At 53.4% G+C, this 18,396-nt stretch overlaps 6 protein-coding genes across 6 annotated transcripts; 4 read left to right on the top strand and 2 right to left on the bottom strand.

Annotated features, from left to right (window-relative positions):
• The first annotated feature begins 118 nt into the window (after positions 1–118).
• On the top strand, positions 119–3,898 carry CAOG_01872 (xenotropic and polytropic murine leukemia virus receptor xpr1). Its single transcript, XM_004364683.2, has 11 exons — positions 119–288; positions 433–1,458; positions 1,571–1,672; positions 1,748–1,904; positions 2,026–2,222; positions 2,323–2,505; positions 2,593–2,728; positions 2,820–3,011; positions 3,085–3,248; positions 3,343–3,479; positions 3,558–3,898. Exons 1-11 carry the CDS (start codon positions 220–222, stop codon positions 3,754–3,756), a joined length of 2,562 nt encoding a protein of 853 aa, XP_004364740.1. The 5' UTR covers positions 119–219; the 3' UTR covers positions 3,757–3,898.
• Positions 3,899–3,943: 45 nt separating this feature from the next.
• Positions 3,944–5,204, top strand: CAOG_01871 (hypothetical protein). The gene is made up of 4 exons (XM_004364682.2): positions 3,944–4,138; positions 4,334–4,486; positions 4,589–4,742; positions 4,811–5,204. Exons 1-4 carry the CDS (start codon positions 3,974–3,976, stop codon positions 5,026–5,028), a joined length of 690 nt encoding a protein of 229 aa, XP_004364739.1. The 5' UTR covers positions 3,944–3,973; the 3' UTR covers positions 5,029–5,204.
• Positions 5,081–9,428, bottom strand: CAOG_01870 (serine/threonine protein kinase 15). The gene is made up of 3 exons (XM_004364681.2): positions 8,572–9,428; positions 5,552–8,190; positions 5,081–5,396 (listed from the first exon to the last, which is right to left on the bottom strand). Exons 1-3 carry the CDS (start codon positions 9,025–9,027, stop codon positions 5,228–5,230), a joined length of 3,264 nt encoding a protein of 1,087 aa, XP_004364738.1. The 5' UTR covers positions 9,028–9,428; the 3' UTR covers positions 5,081–5,227.
• Positions 9,429–9,875: 447 nt separating this feature from the next.
• Positions 9,876–12,701, top strand: CAOG_01869 (hypothetical protein). The gene is made up of 7 exons (XM_004364680.2): positions 9,876–10,127; positions 10,550–10,662; positions 10,740–10,792; positions 10,874–10,994; positions 11,105–11,315; positions 11,435–11,595; positions 11,734–12,701. The coding sequence occupies exons 1-7, from the start codon at positions 9,897–9,899 to the stop codon at positions 12,572–12,574; spliced, it is 1,731 nt and encodes a 576-aa protein (XP_004364737.1). The 5' UTR covers positions 9,876–9,896; the 3' UTR covers positions 12,575–12,701.
• On the bottom strand, positions 12,691–15,347 carry CAOG_01868 (ribosomal protein L3). Its single transcript, XM_004364679.2, has 6 exons — positions 14,028–15,347; positions 13,705–13,746; positions 13,450–13,592; positions 13,238–13,349; positions 13,074–13,151; positions 12,691–12,978 (listed from the first exon to the last, which is right to left on the bottom strand). Exons 1-6 carry the CDS (start codon positions 15,141–15,143, stop codon positions 12,769–12,771), a joined length of 1,701 nt encoding a protein of 566 aa, XP_004364736.1. The 5' UTR covers positions 15,144–15,347; the 3' UTR covers positions 12,691–12,768.
• Positions 15,348–16,348: 1,001 nt separating this feature from the next.
• CAOG_08556 (hypothetical protein) lies at positions 16,349–18,396 on the top strand. The gene is made up of 2 exons (XM_011271836.1): positions 16,349–17,683; positions 17,782–18,396. The coding sequence occupies exons 1-2, from the start codon at positions 16,410–16,412 to the stop codon at positions 18,284–18,286; spliced, it is 1,779 nt and encodes a 592-aa protein (XP_011270138.1). The 5' UTR covers positions 16,349–16,409; the 3' UTR covers positions 18,287–18,396.

Below are 18,396 nucleotides of genomic sequence, written 5' to 3'. Positions count from 1 at the left end.
TCACTCTGCGAGTGTGTGTGTGTGTGACCTCGCTTATGGCAGGAATTGTTTGGCTCGGATTTTGGCCGCTTCCCGTTCTGCCTCCAGGCCACGCGCTCTGACTACTCTCAGTCCAAGATCAGAGCTCAACTCGCAGTCACTCTCAGGAGGAAAGCTTTCAAGCATACACATTAGAGTCGGATATCTCATACGTCTCGCGCAAGCCGTCATTTAGTAGCCATGAAGTTCTCCAAGCACATTCGCCGCATGGCACTGAGCGAATGGAACCACCAGTACCTGGATTACAAGGTGAGTTCACCCGATCAACTTCCCACCTCCCCCCCCGTCCTCCTACTGGCTGGCTCGGAACATCCAGCTTTGAACACTTGGATGTGTGGTTGGTGCCGCGTTTTTGACTGACAGCTTTTTCTTACATGGGATTGGATTGAATAGCAACTGAAACAACAACTCAAGAAGGTCGCGAGCGCAACCGCCAATTTTTCGTCGCACAGCACGTCCACTCGACTGCTGAGCACGGTTGAGGATGACGCGCAGCTTGTGGCAGATCAGACGAGGTTTTTGGCTGCAGAGGCCGAGTTTGTGCGCCTGTTCGATGACGAGGTTGTCAAACTGAATGGCTGCTTCACCGACAAGGTCAGAGAGGCGCTTACCAACTACAAGGCTCTGCGTCATCAAGTGTATCTCCTTGAAGAGCTGCGCCAGACGATGGCAGAGGAAAGCACAGCTGTAGATTCCGCGACGGTCGAGCGCAACAACCCAACAACCACAGCAAACCTCACGACGCCAATTTCGGCATTCCGACTGGACTTTGACGCGCACAGACCAGAGCTGGCCCATCCGGCGTCGGCGCCCGCCAGTGCGCTGGTGGACATCCTCAACCGCCGCTTGGCGCGCCCTGCACCCGTCGCACAACCCCGCGGGCGCTCGCAATCCATCCACTCTGTTATTCCCTCAGCCATGTCCGCAGAGGACTCGGAAACTCTGGCGGCAGCTGCCACCGTTATTGCACAAGCTGAAGGCAATGAACCATCTTTGACCCTTGGGGATGTTGACGAGACCCTGCCCAACCCGAACGCCGACTACAAGGCGTTCACCGCGAAAGAACGCGAGGAGCGCGATCGCCCCATTGTGATTGCACTAACTCCCGGGGTACCGCGAAGCGAACGCGCTCGCTCGACTGCCGCAGGCATGCCCTCCACCAGCACTGGCCTGACCTCGACCAAAATGCCTGCCAGCTACGGCGCCATCGCCGACACTGGCTCCATTAACCATGACGGCCCACCCACGCTGCGTCAGCGAGTGCTTCGCACCTTGCGTCCTCCTCCCAACCAGTACAAGTATGCGCGCGATCAGCTTGCCGCTGCATTCCGAGAGTACTATCGCTTCCTGGATCTCGTCCGCGCATACCACACGCTCAACCACACTGCGTGCTCCAAGATTTTGAAAAAGCACGACAAGGTATGATGAAAACGAGCATCCTGCTCTGAACATTGGCGGAAACGAGCAAATTTGTAGCAGCTGATCAACTTGAATGACTTGTGACCCAAACCTTCCGCTCGAACGCCCGCAGATAACTGGCTTGCAGTCCCGTGACGTCTGTCTCGAGAAATTGAAGCAGGAGCCATTCATGACGCTGCTAGATGCGTTGATTCCGCTCACGCTCGAGTGCGAGGTATGGCCTTAGAACTGATGCTTGTCCACTACCACCCCCGTCTTTGTTGAACTAACAAACGTTCTTGAATTGCAGAAAATGTACTCTTCAATCAGGTTTGGTGGCAATCGCAAGCAAGCCATGGGTGAGCTCCGCCTGGCCGGAAAAGCCACAGTGCGACCCACGTCTGCATTTCGTCTGGGTTCTTGGACGGGAATGTGTCTTCCGCTGCTCGTCCTCGTTGCCATCGCAGGTTTGTTCCACGACGGTCGTGTGCGATTGCCTTGATGAGAGATTGCTCCTGTGTTAACCCTTGGTCGTTGTTGGTTTGTCTGCCTTTTTTCGCTGCCAACACTATTTTCGTGTGCACACAGTCTCGGCTCGAAGCAGCAACCCCGCTCTTGCAGATTTCACCCCCATGTGGCTCATGTATCGAGGCATGATGCTGCCCATCTTTATGCTCTGGCTGGTGGCTGGTAACTTTTGGGTCTTCCAGAAACGCAAAATCAACTTTGTCTTGATTTTCGATTTCAACCCCCGCGACCACTTGAACTTTGCGCAGATTGCGGAGGTACCAAATTCATTTCAAATACGAAAGTCGAAGAACGCTGGCATCGTTTTGAAGAACATTCGCTCACTGGTTCTGGTTGGTGACGACACACACTTTGTAGCTGGCAGCATTCCTCACAGTCACCTGGTGCATCAGTCTCCTGTGCTACACGTTTTCCGACTCAATTACCTTCATCCCAGGCCGGTACAACCCGCTGGCTCTCGCCGTGTTTTACGTTCTGTTCATGTTGAATCCGTTTAACGTCCTGCGGCGATCTGCCCGCTATTGGACATTGAGGATATTTGTAAGATCATTGCTGGCAAATGAACTCCATTTTGCAAACTGTTGGTATGTTGCTTACTTTTGCGTCATTGTGGTTTTCCATCTGCAGGGCCGTGTTATTCTCTCGCCATTCACCCAAGTTCGCTTTGCGGATCTCTGGCTCGGTGATCAGCTTATTAGTCTAGTGACTGCTCTTCTCGACTGGGAGTTTTTGTTCTGTTACTACATTACCGGGGCCACCACTTGTAAGCACTTTGTGCTCCGAAAATTTATTTGTTCTGGAGGGAGGTTTGTCATGCTTTCCTCGACTCTCACTGGACGTGCCGCCGATGACAGCGACTGACTGCGTGCACGTGTCCTCTGGTATTCGCCCTTTCATTTCTGTGCTCCCGGCATTCTGGCGTTGCATGCAATGTCTTCGTCGCTACTACGACACTCGTGCGGTCAACCCGCACCTTGTAAATGCTGGAAAGTACGGTGTCACATTGCTGGTCAGCATTCTCTCCTCCGTCGACAGTTCGATTCGTGGTATGTTCGTTTTTTGTTCTTGTTGTTGTTTTGTTTTGGTTCTCTGGGAGAATCTCACTGCGCTGCAAAACAGAAAAGGACTCGACAATCACCTGGACCGACTGGCGCACTACGTGGGTGCTGGCCTCCGTCGCTAGTGCCATGTACTCGTACATTTGGGATATCAAGATGGATTGGAGCCTCGGCGAACGCGCGCACGGATTTCTGCGCAAGGAGCTTGCGTTCCACCCAAAGATTGTAAGTGTTTTTTTGTGCAAAGAACCGGCTTTTTTTTCTTGTCTGCTCGGCAAACAGATGTTTCGCCAGTCACTCACAACAATGTCCGACCTAGGTTTACTATCTCGCCATGTTCTTCGATCTGGTACTTCGCCTGTTTTGGACGTTCACGCTCGCGCCCCAACATGCCTTCGAAGGCGTGCTGTCGTCGCAGATTTTCGTGTCATTCCTGGCGTTTATGGAGGTTGCGCGGTAAGTTTCATGGGGGGGTGGGTTTGGGCTTTGGCTTTCATTGTTGGCGTTCTCGCTCATCCTCGCCTTCTTGGGTAGTCGTTGCATGTGGAACCTGTTCCGTATCGAGAACGAGCATGTCAGCAACTGCGGCCAGTCGCGTGTCATCGTCGACATCCCTCTGCCATTTGAGCGTTCGGAAAATCGCGAGTCCGAGCTGTCGAAGGTCGCTTACAAGTACGACACTCTCCCTGACGAGGATGCGGAGATCAGCGTCTCTGTGACACATCACGACTAGCGTGTGATTGCCTTGTGCTCCTCGTTTCGTGTTTGGTTTTGCGTGTTCGGTTTTTGTGTGTTTGGTTTTGTGTGCTTGTGTTGCATTGCATGGGAAGTGTCGATGTATGTTTTATTCAACATGATTGTTGGTTGCTGTTCAACTATTCCCAAAATTTCCAACCAAAAAAAATGGCCAGTCCTCATTCGCTCAGAACAAGCGTTTCGTTGGGTGGCTGATGTCAGGCGCGTTTCTTCTCTTCTCGTCCATCGCGGCCAAGTTTCCAGCCACCTTTGGCAGCAATGTATCACTCGAGGCGCTTTGGGCTCGTGTCCATCAGGGTTACACTGAGCCTCAGCGATTTTACCATACACTGACCCATATTGAAGACTTGCTCAGACTGGTAAACGCGACTGAACCCCTTCCACCACCACCCACCTGCCTTGCTCTTGTCCAGTGCCGAGCTGCAACGCTACTTTGGTGCTTGTCCGACGCATCATTCGAGAGAGTCTGAGCGGGAATGGGTTTGGGAGTGCCAGCCTCGTTCCTAAAAACAAAACTCACTCTGTGTGTTCGAATGACCAATTCTGATGACCAGACAACTGCCGCAGTCAATGCGAATGAACTCAAAGACGGCGATCTCGTAGCGCTGGCAGTCGTGTATCATGACATTGTCTACGATCCGACACGGAACGACAACGAAGAGCAAAGCGCAGAGCTCTTCCGGTCTCAGGTCGCGGTTCACCTTCCAGTGAGTATTTCGCATCCCACCATGTCATCATGTGTGTGATTTGGGCATTTGGAAAACGACGTATCTCATTATTGATGAATGGTGATTTTTGCTGCAATCTAGGATCTCCCACTGGCCAAAGTGGATGCAGTGGCAGAATGGATTTTGGCAACCAAGCTGCACACAACTCCCGAGCACTTGTCGCGGGTCCAGGGACATTCGGATCTGCACAAGTTCTTGGACTTTGACATGTCTGTTCTATCTTGGCCTGCTGCAGGTATGGCCAAGGCCTCGAGGATGGCGGTTTTGATTTGGACGACGCTCTCACACGGACTTTGGTGTTAGAATATGACAAGTACGCAAGCCAGATTCGGCAAGAGTACATTCATGTGCCGCTGCAAATCTACAACGACAAGCGCCCGCAACTCCTCGAAAAGTTCCTCGAGACGCCTGCGATCTTTACCACAGCGCACTACAAGGGCGAACTCGAAAAGCTGGCTCGGGACAATCTCAAACGTGAAATTGCCACGCTGCGTGCCATCACACCAGCATGCAAATCATAATGAATTCAAATCAATAGGGAAGTGTTGCCTTCCAGCAATGACGGATCGAGAAGCGAATCCAATAGTGTTAATATTGTTGTGAACAGAAAACAAACCCAAGAAAAAAAAAAAGTGGAAAGCCAAAAAAAAAAACGATCTCTCAAAAAATACGGTTGACAAAAACAAATGCCGAAATAACCTGACAGGGGGGTACTTGTGCTCATGCGGTGGAAGGCTTGCCCCACTTTTGAACCATCCCAAAGAGCTCTGTCTTGGTGAACGGTTTTGGTAGCAAATCGTCCAGCCCTTTCGACCTGAATTCTTGAATGGATTCGCCCATGGCAGTGAAAGCAATGATTGGTGTCTTGGTGTTGGGGTTGTCCTCCGTACTAGCAATTGCAGAAACAGAAAAAGAAAAACAAAAGAAAAAGAAAAACAAAAGGCACACCGCACAACAAATTTCGTAAGAAATCACTCCGTCTGACACCCCGCCCGCCCCGACCAAACGCAAACAAGCTGATTGACCGAAGATCGAAATCCCTACCGAATAATTCGAGCAGCCTCGATACCGTCCATCACGGGCATCATGATGTCCATAAAAATAATGTCAAATTTGACCTCTTTGGCCTTTTCTACTGCAATCTTGCCATCCAACGCCTTGACTGGGTTTGTGCCCATTGTCTTGAGAAGTGCTTCAACAATGCGCTGCGTGACGGGATTATCTTCTGCAACCAGGACGGTCAAAGCGCGTTCGATCACGGATTCACTGGCAGCAGCAGGCTTTGCGGCGGCCGCGCGAGGGCCAGCAATGGACGTCGTGGGAAGGACAGCCTTTTGCTGCTCGACCAGGTCTTGGTTGACTGTTTGAAGCAACGAATGGTTTTTGAAAGCAAAGCCGCCAAAGTTCTCTGGGTCTGAGAGAAGCGTCTGCTGATTGGCAGTCAACTCGGTCAGCTCCTCGAGGCCGTCTTCCGGCTCGTCGTCTTGCTGCATGCCAAACCCATAAGGCACGGCAGGTGCGAGAACAACTGGCTTTCCGCCAATCATAGACCCGCCGACCGCACCGGCATGTGCACCAGCAAAGTTGTTCGTGTCCTCGGCGTCGCGCACAAGGGGAATGAAGGAGGCTTCGGCTTTGGCAAGGTTGTTCCAGTCGATGCCATGGAAGAAGGGGTGGGCCTTGATTTCGGCAGCGCCATTCGATCCCAGCCGATTGTCCACATTGACGAGCAGCAGCTTGTCGACAAGATCGAGTGCTTCGGGCGACAGCTCGGATGGCCACTCGATGCGGCGCTCGAGAATGTTCTCAAACGTGTCCTGGAGAACTGGCTCGTAGAATGGCGGGACACCCACGATAAACTCAAACAGACACACGCCCAGCGCCCACCAATCGACTGCCGTGTCGTGGCCCGAGCCCAGGATGACTTCTGGTGCAAGATAGTCGGTCGTGCCGACATAGCTGAACAGGGCGGCGCGCGAGATGTGCTCTTGGTAGATGCTTCGTCGCACAGACAATCGGTCGCGCAGCCCGCCAGCAGAGCCACCCTCAGGACCTGGGTGAAGCGCTGCAGCCTTGGCTGCGGCAGAGCGCACGTCCAACAGCGCAGTAGCCACGGCCGAATCGCCCTTGGTCCCATCAGGAATGGCGATCGAATGTGCACGCATGACAGACTCGAGCGCACTGCGCGGGATGGCGGTGCTGCCGCGATCGGCAACGGCGCGCGCGGCCGCGGCGATGGCCACCGATGCCATTGATCCAGGCTGTTCAAACATCCTACCCACGTCCTCGATGGTGGATTCGACCATTCCAGAGCGGTTGACGGCAAAAACGTTCAGCTCCGACGATGACGACGAGGACGAGGAAATCGGGGAAAGCCCACTCGAAGAGAGTGCTGCCGGCGAACCGAGAGAAGTCATGCTGGAGGTAGAAGTGGCCGCTGACTGGCCAAGCTTGTGGGCCACGACGCCATCTGCATGCTCAGCACTTGCCTTGCGCCCGTTCCTGGCCTGCTGCCGCGCTTGCGCGGCCAGCACGGACTTTGCATGGCACGACTCGAGCCCGTGCCGAGCAAGACCGAAATCAGCCAGCTTGATATGACCATCGCGGTTGATGAGCAAATTGTCGGGCTTGATGTCGCGGTGAACAATGCCCATTTCGTGGATGTGCTCCAGGGCCAACACCAACTCGGCCACGTAAAATCGCGCCCACGACTCGTCCAGGCAAGAGACGGAGCGCAGCAAAGAGAAGACGTCGCCGCCGTTCGCATACTCCATGACCATGTAGAGAAAGTCGACCGTCTGGAAGCAGTAGTAGAGCTTGATAATGAACGGGCTGTTGAGCTTGGAGAGGATGTCACGCTCATGTCGCACGTATTCCACTTGGTTTTTGCGGACGAGATCCATCTTTTTCAACACCTTGATGGCATAGTAGTCGCCGGTTGCGCGCTTCTTGGCCAGGTACACGTGTCCAAACGAGCCTCGCGAGATGGTTTTGAGAAAGTTGAACTCCTTGATGCTCGGCAGTGCTCCTACGCGGGCGTTCGTCGAAGTACCGGCCACTGGCGAGGATCCGGAAGGGTTGGAAGGGAAGGCGTAGAGAATGGCGTGGTATTTCTGCAGCACCTCGCCCTTGGTGATGATGGCGTCGGAGCGCTTCTCGCAGTTGCTCAGGAGGTCGCGCTTGTGCTTGGCCAAAAAGTTGTTCAAGTCTGGGAGACGGTTAATGTTGGACTGGATGATTTGCGTTTCCTCGTCAATGTCAATCCCTTTCTTGCTTTCAACCTCCAGCAGCTGCTTGACCGACCCGAGGAGCTGTTCCACCATTTCGATCTCTGCCTTGGTCGAACGAGGTGCCGATGTGCTGACAGCGCCCGAAGAAGGAGCCTGGTGCGAGAGATTGTACATGCTCCGCTCGAGCGTGCTGTGAATCGTGAGGAGCTCTTCGTCGCACGACTCGAGGGTTTCGATGCACTTGTGCAGTCGAGCACACTGTGGCGAATGCTGGGCAATCACAGCTGCTTGGATTTCCTTTTCGCAGATTCGGCACATGACTGACGTTTGCTCGCCCACGGCGGCCACGGTGATTGGTGGCAATGATGCTCCGCCTTGAGCATTCTTTGTGAGTTGAGGAGCAGGGCTTGACGTCAACGCCTTTGCCACTGGAAGTGTTGGCAGCTTGCTCAACTATGCATAGACCAAAAAAAAAAAAGCGCGCATTGTGAGTGTTGTTGGTCAATAAAATCAAAGCAAAGATCGTTTCGAAAAGCAAGTGATGATGATGATGATGATGATGAAAGCGATTAAGTTGAAGCATCGACGAATGCAATCTCGAATCTGAATGCATCTGCAAATCGAGCACGATCGCAAACGCAAAGGAGAACAAAAGGGGGAAATGAAACACACATCCTAAAAAAAAAAAAAAAAAAAATCTCAATGGAAAACTCCTTACAAAACTCAAAAAAAAAAAAAAATCAATCTACGCAGCAGTTGGGAAAATCCTCACTCTGGTCAAAGTGAAAGAAAGAAAAGCCAACGAATGGATTTGTGACGTGCTGTTGTGGTTACCTCGGTCGTGCTTGGCGTTGAAGGAAGCAACGGCGCAATGATGACTGGCGGCTGCTGGGCTTGGGGCTTTGGAGGAGCTGCTGCTGCTGCTGGTGCTGCTGCTGGTGCCGGCGGCGCAGTTTTTGCCTCGATGAGCTGGGTGACGATGCGGGTGAGCCGGTTGACGCTGAGCATGACGTTCGTGATGCGGTCGACAAAGCCCCAGGACGCCTTCCACGAGCGCTTGAGGTCCTGGATGGCGGTGGAGACCTGCTTGACAAGGTCTGGCGTGTAGGCGTCAAGTGTCGTCTCCAGCACCCGCTGCGACAGCTCGTTCAGCGTGGTCAGTGCCACCATAAAGTCGGGGTCGTCCAGCTGTGCCTCGCCGACCTCCGTCGACAGCTGCGTGATGGCCTCGTCCAGCGCAGCCTCGCATTGCTGCTTGGCCTGACCAGCGCGCGAGCGAGTCTCTTCCATTGTGTGTTTTTTTGACTACTACTCCTCTTTCTGTCGCTCTCGTCTCGTCTCGTCTCGTCTCGCCTCGCCTTCCCGCGTTTGTCGGACGTCAACACCACACAAGCACCACGTTGAGGTTGCGTGTGTCTCTGTGCGAGTGTGTCTGCGTCTGAAAGTGGAACAGAAAGAGTCGCTTGTGATGCTCGACTCGCGATTCGTCGCTTTTGGTGTGTTTTTTGTGTGTTGTCGCTTTTTGTGTGTGTGTGTGTGCTGCTGTCGATGAAGCAAAGTGTTGAGCGTTGGGGATGTTCGTGTCGTGTCGATTGGAGCTGTTTTGTTGCTTGAGTGTGCGTTGCTTGTTCGAAAAATGGTCGACCGAAAAACAAAAAACAAGACAGCTGAAAAGCAAAAAAAAAAAAAAAGTGTCAAAAAGAAAAAAAAAATGAGTGAAGATTTTAAATGTGAAGAATTGAAGGATTGATGAAGGATTGATGAAGGATTGATGAAGGATTGATGAAGGATTGAAGAATTGAAGGATTGAAGAATTGAAGGATTGAAGAATTGAAGAACTGAGATTGTAGATTCGCTTGGGCGTTGATTCGTTTCTGTCTCGGCTTGTTCAGCGAGAGATTCAATGCAACAGTCACCCCAGCAGTGCTTTGGAACTCGATCACCATAGTTTGCACGTCTTTTCGTCTTGTATTGCGCGAGTACTGACGCAGACGCACGCGATGAGGTTTGATCGCAATCGCAAGCTTTCACTGAATCACAAAGCAAAACAGGCCGCGATTCTCAGACCTTTCCCAGTCACCTGCCCCCATTCTCATCTCATCCTTGTAAGCACTTGAATTTGCTCATTCCCTGTTTTGTATTTGCTTTTGGACCCATCCATGTCGCAGCAGACCCTCTTCCATATTGCCGCTGGCTCGTACGATCGCACGCTGTACGGCTTTGACTGCGTTGCCGTCCCCGCGTCGTCCGTCTCGCTCGTCGCCCCAGCCGACACTCCGTTCTCGGCACCTGGTGTCTCCAGCAGCAGCAGCAGCAGCAGCAGCAGTAACAGCAGCAGCAACGCTTCAGCACCCTCTGGACCAGTCAGCCTCAAGTCGCTCGATGGCATTGTAAGCTTGAACTCCACCCTTTCTTCCTCCCTTCCGCTCCCCTCTTTCAGTATCAGCAGCAGCTGGCACTGCTCATGTCTGATCTGCTTTTAGTCACTCGACAAGCTCTGGGTTTTGGCGCGCGACTCGCTTTGATTTCGCGTCAAACTCGTGTGTTCCACATGGTGCTCACTAGTGTCATCACACCGCACACACACACACACACACACACACACACACACACACACACACACACACACACACACACACACACACACACACACACACACACACACACACACACACACACACACACACACACACACACACACACACACACACACCACAACCCGACCCCCAAACTGCTGAACGATTAGCATGATGAATGTCCAGTCGGGCCAAGATGGTTCTGACTTTGTGTGTTGGATTTGGCTGGTTGACAGGCGCTTCAACTGGTCGCCAAGTACGTCTACCCTGCGCACACTGGATGCATCAAAGCCGTCGCGCTCGGTGGTGGCCGACTGCTCGCCACTGGCAGCACTGACGAAACAATCAAGTATGTTGTTGACTTGTTGGAGCATGCTGGGAGTCGCGTTTTCGCTGACCCTTTTTGTGAATGGGATCGCTCGACAGATTGTATGACATTGATCGCAAGAAGGAACTCGGCTTCATGATCAAGCACGAAGGTTTGGCAAAATGTCATGTGGCGAGTGCTCTGACTCTGTTGCTCGTATCACTTGTGACTCATCGAAGAGCTCCTCACGTAGGATCTATCACCGCACTCGAGTTTGTCAAGGACTCGCATCTGCTCAGTGCCAGCGATGACGGCGCTGTCTGCATTTGGCGTACCAAGGATTGGGAGTGTCTGCGAATGATGAAGGGCCATCAGTATGCATTTTGCTTTCGGGCTGCCTTTCGAGCTGATGGAGTTTGTTTCCCACCACTCACTTCTTGCGCTCTTTTCGTTCTCCCCTCCTTCCTCCCCTTCCTACCTCCAGAGGCCCGATCAACGCTATTGCAGTTCATCCCACAGGCGCTTTGGCTCTTACTGTCTCCAAAGACAAGCACATGCGGACCTGGAACTTGCTCAAGGGCCGTTGCGCGTTTGTGACCAATCTCAAGGCCGAGTTTGATCTCGTCAAGTGGGCGCCCGATGGCGATCGGTACATGTTGATCACTAATAAGACCGTCGCTTTGTACCGCGTGGAGGTGAGTTACGATTGCGACCCGTTGCCTCGTATGTTTGGAGTCGGAAAGTGTTGTCGCCTCCAAGAGTTGCCGCAGAGGAAAGTGCTCGCTTACTGAACAACAACCACCTCTAACGTCAGGACGGCGAGCAAGTTTTGAAAATTGAGTGCAAGCGTCGGATTCTCGCTGCTTGCTTTATTGATAACGACCATTTGGCAGTCGGCGGCGAAGAGGATGCCATTTCCATCCTCTCTTTGCGGGATGGCAAGGTTCTTCAAACAATCAAGGGACACAGCAACCGGTACGCAGGGGAAAAAAACACAGTCAGGAGGCGGGGGAGCGGAGGAGGAGCGTTGCAAACACGTATTGTTCTGATGCATCGGTCTCAATTGCTGATTCTGATGTCTCTCAATCGGTAAATCGGTGTGTTGTTTTGCAGTGTCCGCGGGCTGACCGTGCTGCCCCACCCGAGCAACGCCACTTCGGTCCTCCTTGTCAGTGCCAGCTCTGACTGCTTTATCAAGGTCTGGAACGTGGATCCGGCAGCCAAGAACGTGCACCAAACGGCAAAGGACTGCCTTGTGCAAGAGTACACGGGAGGCCGGCTAACCTGCCTCGCCACCACCGTCCCGGCCACCCATGCAGAAAAGACTACAACGGCTGCCGCCGATAAGCAAGTCAAGCGCGATGAGAGGCGCCAGCTGCACGAGGCCATCGCCGACGGCAAGACCAAAGCACGCGCAAAAGTTCGCGCCACCGAGGCAGAGACGATTGCTCGCGCGCAAGAAAAGCGCAAGCAGCAAATCGAGCACGCCGCTGCCGTTGCGTTGGAGCAGGCCGATCAGGATGAATCTGACAACGAGGAGGATGAGCTCGATGCTGAAGACCAGGAAGACGATCAGGACGATGAGGAGGAAGATGACAGCGAGGAGGAGCACTTCCAGGACGCTCCGGAAGAGGATGACGACGAGGATGACGCCGAAGAGGATGATGACGAACAAGAGGACGACGAAGACAAAGACGAATCCGAGGAGGAAGCGGTTGCGGCCAAATTGCCTCCCAAGAACGCCAAAGCCAAGTTTGCGCCCGTTCCCAGTCGTCCGCTGCAAAAACAAACCCAATCGGGCCCAGCAGCTGCACCTCGTGACAAGCGTCGCGCTGATGATGACGCTGCCACTGAAAAGAGCGCAGGCAAGCGTGTCCGAATTGCTGCAGAGCCCGTCCACGCTGGCAAGCAACAAAGCAACAAGCAGAATGGTCGCCGCCCGCGAAAGCACTGAGGTGGAATTTGTTTGCTTGTCGTCGGGAGTTTTGTTTGGTCATTATTTCGGGTACTATTACACGTGTGCTACAAGAATTACATCTTGAAAAAAAATGCAAGCGGAAAGAAAAGGAGTTTGGATAAACGCGTTTGTTGATGGTACAAGAAAATTGCAAAACTGTGCAGGATCGAAACGAGGATGGGGTTTTTTTTTTACACCTTGCCCGCCTCAGTGCTCGGCGGAGGGCAAGTAATCTCCTCGGGAAGAGGCCTCAAAGGGTTTGGATAGTATGTTGGGAAAGGAAGCAGCAATCGCTTGTTTGGTGCGCGAACGGCATCGCGCAAATAAACAAACGCCTTGCGAGGGCCAGGTACACTGCCCTTGACATAGACGAGATTATGCTTGGTATTGATGCGATAAACCTGCAACAAAAGTGCCCAAAAAAAAACAAAAAAAAAAAACACTTTGTCAGAGAACAAATCAAACTCCATCAAAGCGAGGCGAAACAGATACTCACCAACAGATTATGATGCATAGCAGGAATGGTACCCATATGACCTGCCATGCGCTTGCCTGGATAAACACGGCCCATGCCCTAAGAATTGAAAAACCAGAAAAAAAGCGTCAGTCACACTGAAGAAATCAATCAAAAAACCAGAGGTCGTGCAAGAGAGAACGTACACCGCCACCGCCGAAACTGCCCATAGCGCGATGGACCAATGAATGACCGTGAGAGGCGGGAGATCCCTTCATGCCGTGGCGCTTCATGACACCTGCAAATCCTCGGCCCTTACTGTTGAAAACAAAACCAAGAAAAACAAAGGTTTTAGCATGGATGTACTTTGCAAACGAACTAGACATGCAATAAAACATCAGCGAGAAGAACGGCTTACGTGTTGGCAAGAACGTCCACATGCTGGCCGGGAATGAAATGCGCAGCGTACAAACGGGTGCCCGGTGGAATGAGAGCATTGGCAGTCACACGGAATTCGTGAATGTGCTTTCGGGCAGTGAGGCCAACCCTTCGGAAAGTACCCTGTTCAAAACAAAAAAAAAAAGAGTTATGACCAAGGTGAGCACCAATGGAAATTAAAAAGAAAACCCTTCAAAAACAAGGCATTTGCCAAGAGCAAACGAATCAAACTCACCTCGACGTGTTTCGCAGGTTGCTTGATCTCACCAGCGGCAATCTAAGGAGCAAAAAAAACTCAAACAAGTTAGCAACGTCGAAAAGAAGAGAACAAAGGACGATATGGAGATTAGGGAAAGAAAAGTTAAAGTAGGGAAAAAAAATTCCGTCAGATGGATACGTCTCGTCAGCAACCATGCGTCATAACACGCGTGGCTGAATGTCGGATTAATTCTAGAGCATTTGTAAGTATATTTCCTCATCGGAATAGAGAAGGTGGCGGAAAGGTGGCGGGGAAGCCGGGTGAATGTCAAACCAAGAGAGGGGATTGGATGTGCGTACCTGCAAAGCAGTATAGCCGTGTGATTCGGGGACACGGAAGTCGAGAACGGCAGCGTCCGAGATTTGCAGCACAGTGAGAGGGAGACGCTGGCCCCAGTGGTTCCAGGTGTGCATCATGCCAACCTTGGTAGCAATGACACCAGTGCGCTGGGAAAACGTCGGGTCGTACGTCTGCTTGTACAAGGAGGACTCGATGATGAGGGCGCTGGGGTTGTTGGTCACGGTTGGGTCGCCGTGAGGGAGCTTCTCGCCGGCGGCCGTGGCGCTGTCGAGTCGGTCAAACTGGAAGCCTTCGTGCTCTTCGGTGGTCTGCTTGATAAACGCCTTGACCTTGGGGTTTTTCTGATCAATGTTCCTGCGGAGCTCGTCGGGCATGGCGCGGGCAACCGCCTGCTCGATTTGCTTCTTGCGACTAATTTTGCTCGGCGACACGTCAAGATCGGGGTGTTGCAACTGCTTGATAACATGGGCGGGGACTGGTGGTTGGGGCTCGTCCACCAGATCGCCCCTGAGCTGAGCTCCGAGGAGCTGTAGGCGAGTGAGGCCTTGGGCGGTGAGGGGATTGACGGGCTTTGGCAATGCGGGGCCGACTTGCGGGACTGTGCCAATGGCTGGCGCAAGCTTGCGAGAGTGTGGCTTGGCGGGGTTGTACGTTGCCGCGGCATCCAAAGTGTCCTTGGCGGTCCCGGGTTGCCAATTGTTTAGGATGCGATTCTCGTACGTCAACTTGTGCGGGTTGGAGTTGGCCAGCTTGTCGAAACGTGCCTCTAAAGCAACATCTACTAGCGCTCGTTTGATGGCCCGCTGCTGTTGGGGGTCGATGACTGACTCGGTAGCAGCAGCGGCAGCAGCGGCGGCAGCCGCGGCAGCCTTGGTGCGAGTCGACGTCAAAGTAGATGCACCCGGAGTGGTCGAGGTAGCCGGAGTGGTCGAGGCACTCGGAGTAGTGGGCTTTGCGAAACCGGCGGCGGACGGGCGCTTCCGGGCAAAGGCAGTGGCGCTGGACGACAGGAAGCGGGAAGGAGCAGCAAAAGCAGATCTCGAGATCTTGCACGCGGCCGCTGTTTTCCTCACCACGGCGAGCTGAGCCGCACGAGCAGCAGCAGCGCTTGACATTGACGCGAGGTGGGTGGGTGGTGGTGGTGGTGGTGATGGATGAACTGAAGGCAGAGGGGTGATGGGAGGGGGGCTGAGCGATGGAGTGGACCGGTGGACCAAAGAGAGAGAGAGAGAAAGCGTGCTGCCCGACCACGCTGCAAATCTCTATTGAAAAAAAAAAAAAAAAAAAAAAAAGGTTGGATCAAAAAAAAAAAAAAAAAGAATGATCCTTTAAAAAAAAAAGTCTTCTTCTTCTTCTTCTTCTTCTTCTTCTTCTTCTTCTTCTTGCTTTGTCTTTCCATTTAATGAAGTGGATTGGCAGCAAGAATTAAGAGAGTTTGACTTTGGATTTTCTATGGTTGGTTTTTTGGATTATTATTTATAAATCTGTTTTTTTAAAAAGGTAGAATCGCCATGTCTTTCACTCCCATCGCGTCGCTGAGCTCTGCAATTGTTTTCCCCTGCCCTGCAACCCCCTCCCGAGAGAGTAGACCATGTGTCCATGCCACTCGGTGCATCAGACCACACGCTGCTGTCTCGCCGGCGCCTGTACGGCCGCGAGAAGGTGTGACGGTCAACGCAACCTCGTCGCAGCAGATCAGTGTCAGCGGGCTGCCACACCACATCAAATAATTCTTTAGATCGGAGATCGGGACAATGGCTGGTAGGGGCAGGAGGAGCCGGAAGCTGAGAGAGTGCATAAAACAGTTCAGCACTCGGTTTGGACATGCAAGAGTTGTTTTTGGTTTTTTGTTTTGTTTTTTTGTTTGTTTGGTTTTTTTTTTTTTTTTTAACCAAGCGTGCTGGGGCTACTCGCCCTCTACTGCGGCCCGATTATTGTTGGACAAGATGAACCCGCAACAGAATGTAGCAGTGGCACAGATTGAGGGCTGGGAAAAGCTTGGCTGAGAAATCACATCGCGACACAAACTGCTCCTTTTCTCGCTCCGCCCCGCCGCCCAACGCACTTCCGCTGCGCCCCCGAGCCTCGAGCACACTGATGGCATGGTGTAAACCACACAATCAGAGCACCAGCGGCGGAAAGCGACGTAGGACACGGTGGTGGATATGAACGACATATTTTGGGGGTTTCATGCTACCTTTTTAAAAAAAACAGCCTTGTATACATAGATCTACCAATTTACATCGTGGGCCTCCAATTTTACTAACTGAATACGATTTGACTTTGCATGCAAGCACAAACAAAAAGCACAGTCCTCTATTGCTCATCCCACAGGAACGTTGTGCGCTGCTGGAACTGAAGCGTGAAACGAGTTTCACACAATGGAAGTCGCGTCGCCAACCCCGACGAGCAGATCGGCGTCGCCTCGCCTGCCACCCGGGAGCGCGAGTAGTGGCCTGCCGTTCACACGTGCATCTCCTGCGCCGCTGTTGTCGCGCCGTGGGACGCCAATCACCCGCGAGGATCGCGAAGCCATCGCTGCCAGCCTGCCGCCGCTCCCCCTCTCGGTGACGGGATCGCCGTCCAACAGCCCCAGGACAGCCACGCCGACAATGCTGGCACAGAGACAGCAGCCTGCATGGACGTCTCCCAGGTCAACTATAACACCCATCAAGAGCGCGGCCGAGCAGGCCATCCCGTTCGAGCTCGACTTGCACGACGACCACGACGACCACGACGACCACGACGACGAGCATGTTCAGGACAAAGGACGCGTGGCGGGCGACATTCGAGGCGCATCACCGCGTCCTGCAGTCGTCTCAATTCGGAGCCAGAGTCAAAGCGCAGGCTCAGAGCAGGGCGAGCAGCAGCAGCCGGGGTCTGCCACAAGGATTGCACGCACACCCACTGGCAGCACAAGGCCAACTCCGACCGGCAGACGAGTATTGTCAGTCGAGCGTCGAGGCATCGCGTCGTCGCCAGCAGCTCTAGCAAGTCCAAGCCAATCCTTGGAAGCATTCACCATCATTTCATCGCCATCGCCGCTGCTCGTCAAGCGAACCATGACTCGAGCCAGCGATGCGCCTTCTCCCAGCGTACGCCGGTTTTGCGTCCCAGATCTGGAGACAGACGCCGCTTCATCCTCGAGCGCATTGAATACGACGAATCTGGGGCTGCGGCTGGATCTGACAACCAACACAGACGACGAAGAGTATGTTGCCACTCACCCAGATGCTCCTGCAGCCACCCAACTGCATCATCATCATCACCAACATCATCGTGCTTCTGCGCCGTCGGCAGCATCTACTAGCCTTGACATCCAGAGCACTCGCCAGTTGCATTCCGGACTCTTGCCAAGCAGCAATCCTTCGCCCGGCCAAGCGACTGCAGCATCGACGCCCAACATGTCTGCTCTCGAGGCTCAATTTGCAGAGCTCTTCCCAGCCACCCGGCCAAATCCTGCCCAGATTGTCATCCAGCACATTCAAGCACACTCCCGAATGCAACTGCAAGAGCAGTTTCTCCAGGCCTGCGTCGACATGCCGACGGGTTCCCTTTCTGCCCAAAATCCCGCCAATCCCGCGAGCATTCTCTCGCCCGAGCGCGAGCGGCAGATTAACCATGTTCGCGAGATATCCGCCATGCGCAGCTCGGCGTATGTCCATTCGAAGTGCGCGCTGTGTCTTTGTTTATTTGGAGGAGTTGCTTACGAGTATTGTGTTTATTGTGTGGGTTTGTTGTTGCTGACATCAGGTTGAGCGACGATATCGAGCTGCAGCTTGCCGAGCAGCGTCGAAGCCGCCATTCCGTATTGGAACAGGCTGCTCAGCAGTTGATTGCCGTGCGAAAGCAGCGCGTGGCTGCGGAACAGGCGCGACTGCAAGAGGAGGCCGATTTGAAGGCCAAACAGGAAGCAAAGCTGCAGGCCGAGCGCGCCAAGGCGGACGCTGCTGCTGCTGCTGCTGCTGCTGCTGCTGCTGCTGCTGCTGCTGTTCAGGCCAAGCAAGAAGCCGACAATGCAGCGACCATTCAAGCCCACCAGCAGCAACTTCAAGCGAAGGCCAATGCTCCAGGTGCTGCCGCTCCCGTTGCTGCGGCCCCAACTGCTGCTCTGCCCGCTGCAGCGCCTGGCCCCGCCGTTGGCGGTGTCAAGATTGTGGCGCGCGCCAAATCCCCCCGCCGCATCCGGCGCTGCTGTTGGCGAAATGGCGTCTCCGGAAGCGTTGAACGAGTATGCTCAGAGCAAGGAACTCTATGACAAGTTTACCACGACCGTGAAGGATTTTCATGGAAGACAAGTCACTCGCGCGAACTCGCATCGAGTTCAAGAAGGCCATCACCATCTTGTCAACACGACGTCTGCCTTGG

Source organism: Capsaspora owczarzaki (genome assembly GCF_000151315.2).
Source record: "Capsaspora owczarzaki ATCC 30864 unplaced genomic scaffold supercont2.2, whole genome shotgun sequence".
In the NCBI taxonomy this organism is placed as follows: Eukaryota; class Filasterea; order Ministeriida; family Capsasporidae; genus Capsaspora; species Capsaspora owczarzaki.
This window is presented reverse-complemented; position numbering and strand designations above follow the sequence as displayed.

Bases quoted from the DNA above. Each gene is read 5' to 3' on its own strand.
- CAOG_01872 (XM_004364683.2), top strand. From the start codon at position 220: ATGAAGTTCTCCAAGCACATTCGCCGCATGGCACTGAGCGAATGGAAC. The intron at 289-432 runs GTGAGTTCACCC...TGGATTGAATAG, and splicing joins ACCAGTACCTGGATTACAAG to CAACTGAAACAACAACTCAA. The intron at 3,480-3,557 runs GTAAGTTTCATG...CTTCTTGGGTAG, and splicing joins GCGTTTATGGAGGTTGCGCG to TCGTTGCATGTGGAACCTGT.
- CAOG_01871 (XM_004364682.2), top strand. From the start codon at position 3,974: ATGTCAGGCGCGTTTCTTCTCTTCTCGTCCATCGCGGCCAAGTTTCCA. The intron at 4,139-4,333 runs GTAAACGCGACT...TCTGATGACCAG, and splicing joins TTGAAGACTTGCTCAGACTG to ACAACTGCCGCAGTCAATGC. The intron at 4,487-4,588 runs GTGAGTATTTCG...GCTGCAATCTAG, and splicing joins AGGTCGCGGTTCACCTTCCA to GATCTCCCACTGGCCAAAGT.
- CAOG_01870 (XM_004364681.2), bottom strand. From the start codon at position 9,027: ATGGAAGAGACTCGCTCGCGCGCTGGTCAGGCCAAGCAGCAATGCGAG. The intron at 8,191-8,571 runs GTAACCACAACA...GTCTATGCATAG, and splicing joins CAACGCCAAGCACGACCGAG to TTGAGCAAGCTGCCAACACT. The intron at 5,397-5,551 runs GTAGGGATTTCG...TGCAATTGCTAG, and splicing joins GAGGCTGCTCGAATTATTCG to TACGGAGGACAACCCCAACA.
- CAOG_01869 (XM_004364680.2), top strand. From the start codon at position 9,897: ATGTCGCAGCAGACCCTCTTCCATATTGCCGCTGGCTCGTACGATCGC. The intron at 10,995-11,104 runs GTATGCATTTTG...TCCTACCTCCAG, and splicing joins CGAATGATGAAGGGCCATCA to AGGCCCGATCAACGCTATTG. The intron at 11,316-11,434 runs GTGAGTTACGAT...CTCTAACGTCAG, and splicing joins TCGCTTTGTACCGCGTGGAG to GACGGCGAGCAAGTTTTGAA.
- CAOG_01868 (XM_004364679.2), bottom strand. From the start codon at position 15,143: ATGTCAAGCGCTGCTGCTGCTCGTGCGGCTCAGCTCGCCGTGGTGAGG. The intron at 13,593-13,704 runs GTGAGTTTGATT...TGTTTTGAACAG, and splicing joins AACCTGCGAAACACGTCGAG to GGTACTTTCCGAAGGGTTGG. The intron at 13,350-13,449 runs GTAAGCCGTTCT...TGTTTTCAACAG, and splicing joins GTGGACGTTCTTGCCAACAC to TAAGGGCCGAGGATTTGCAG.
- CAOG_08556 (XM_011271836.1), top strand. From the start codon at position 16,410: ATGGAAGTCGCGTCGCCAACCCCGACGAGCAGATCGGCGTCGCCTCGC. The intron at 17,684-17,781 runs GTATGTCCATTC...TGCTGACATCAG, and splicing joins TCCGCCATGCGCAGCTCGGC to GTTGAGCGACGATATCGAGC.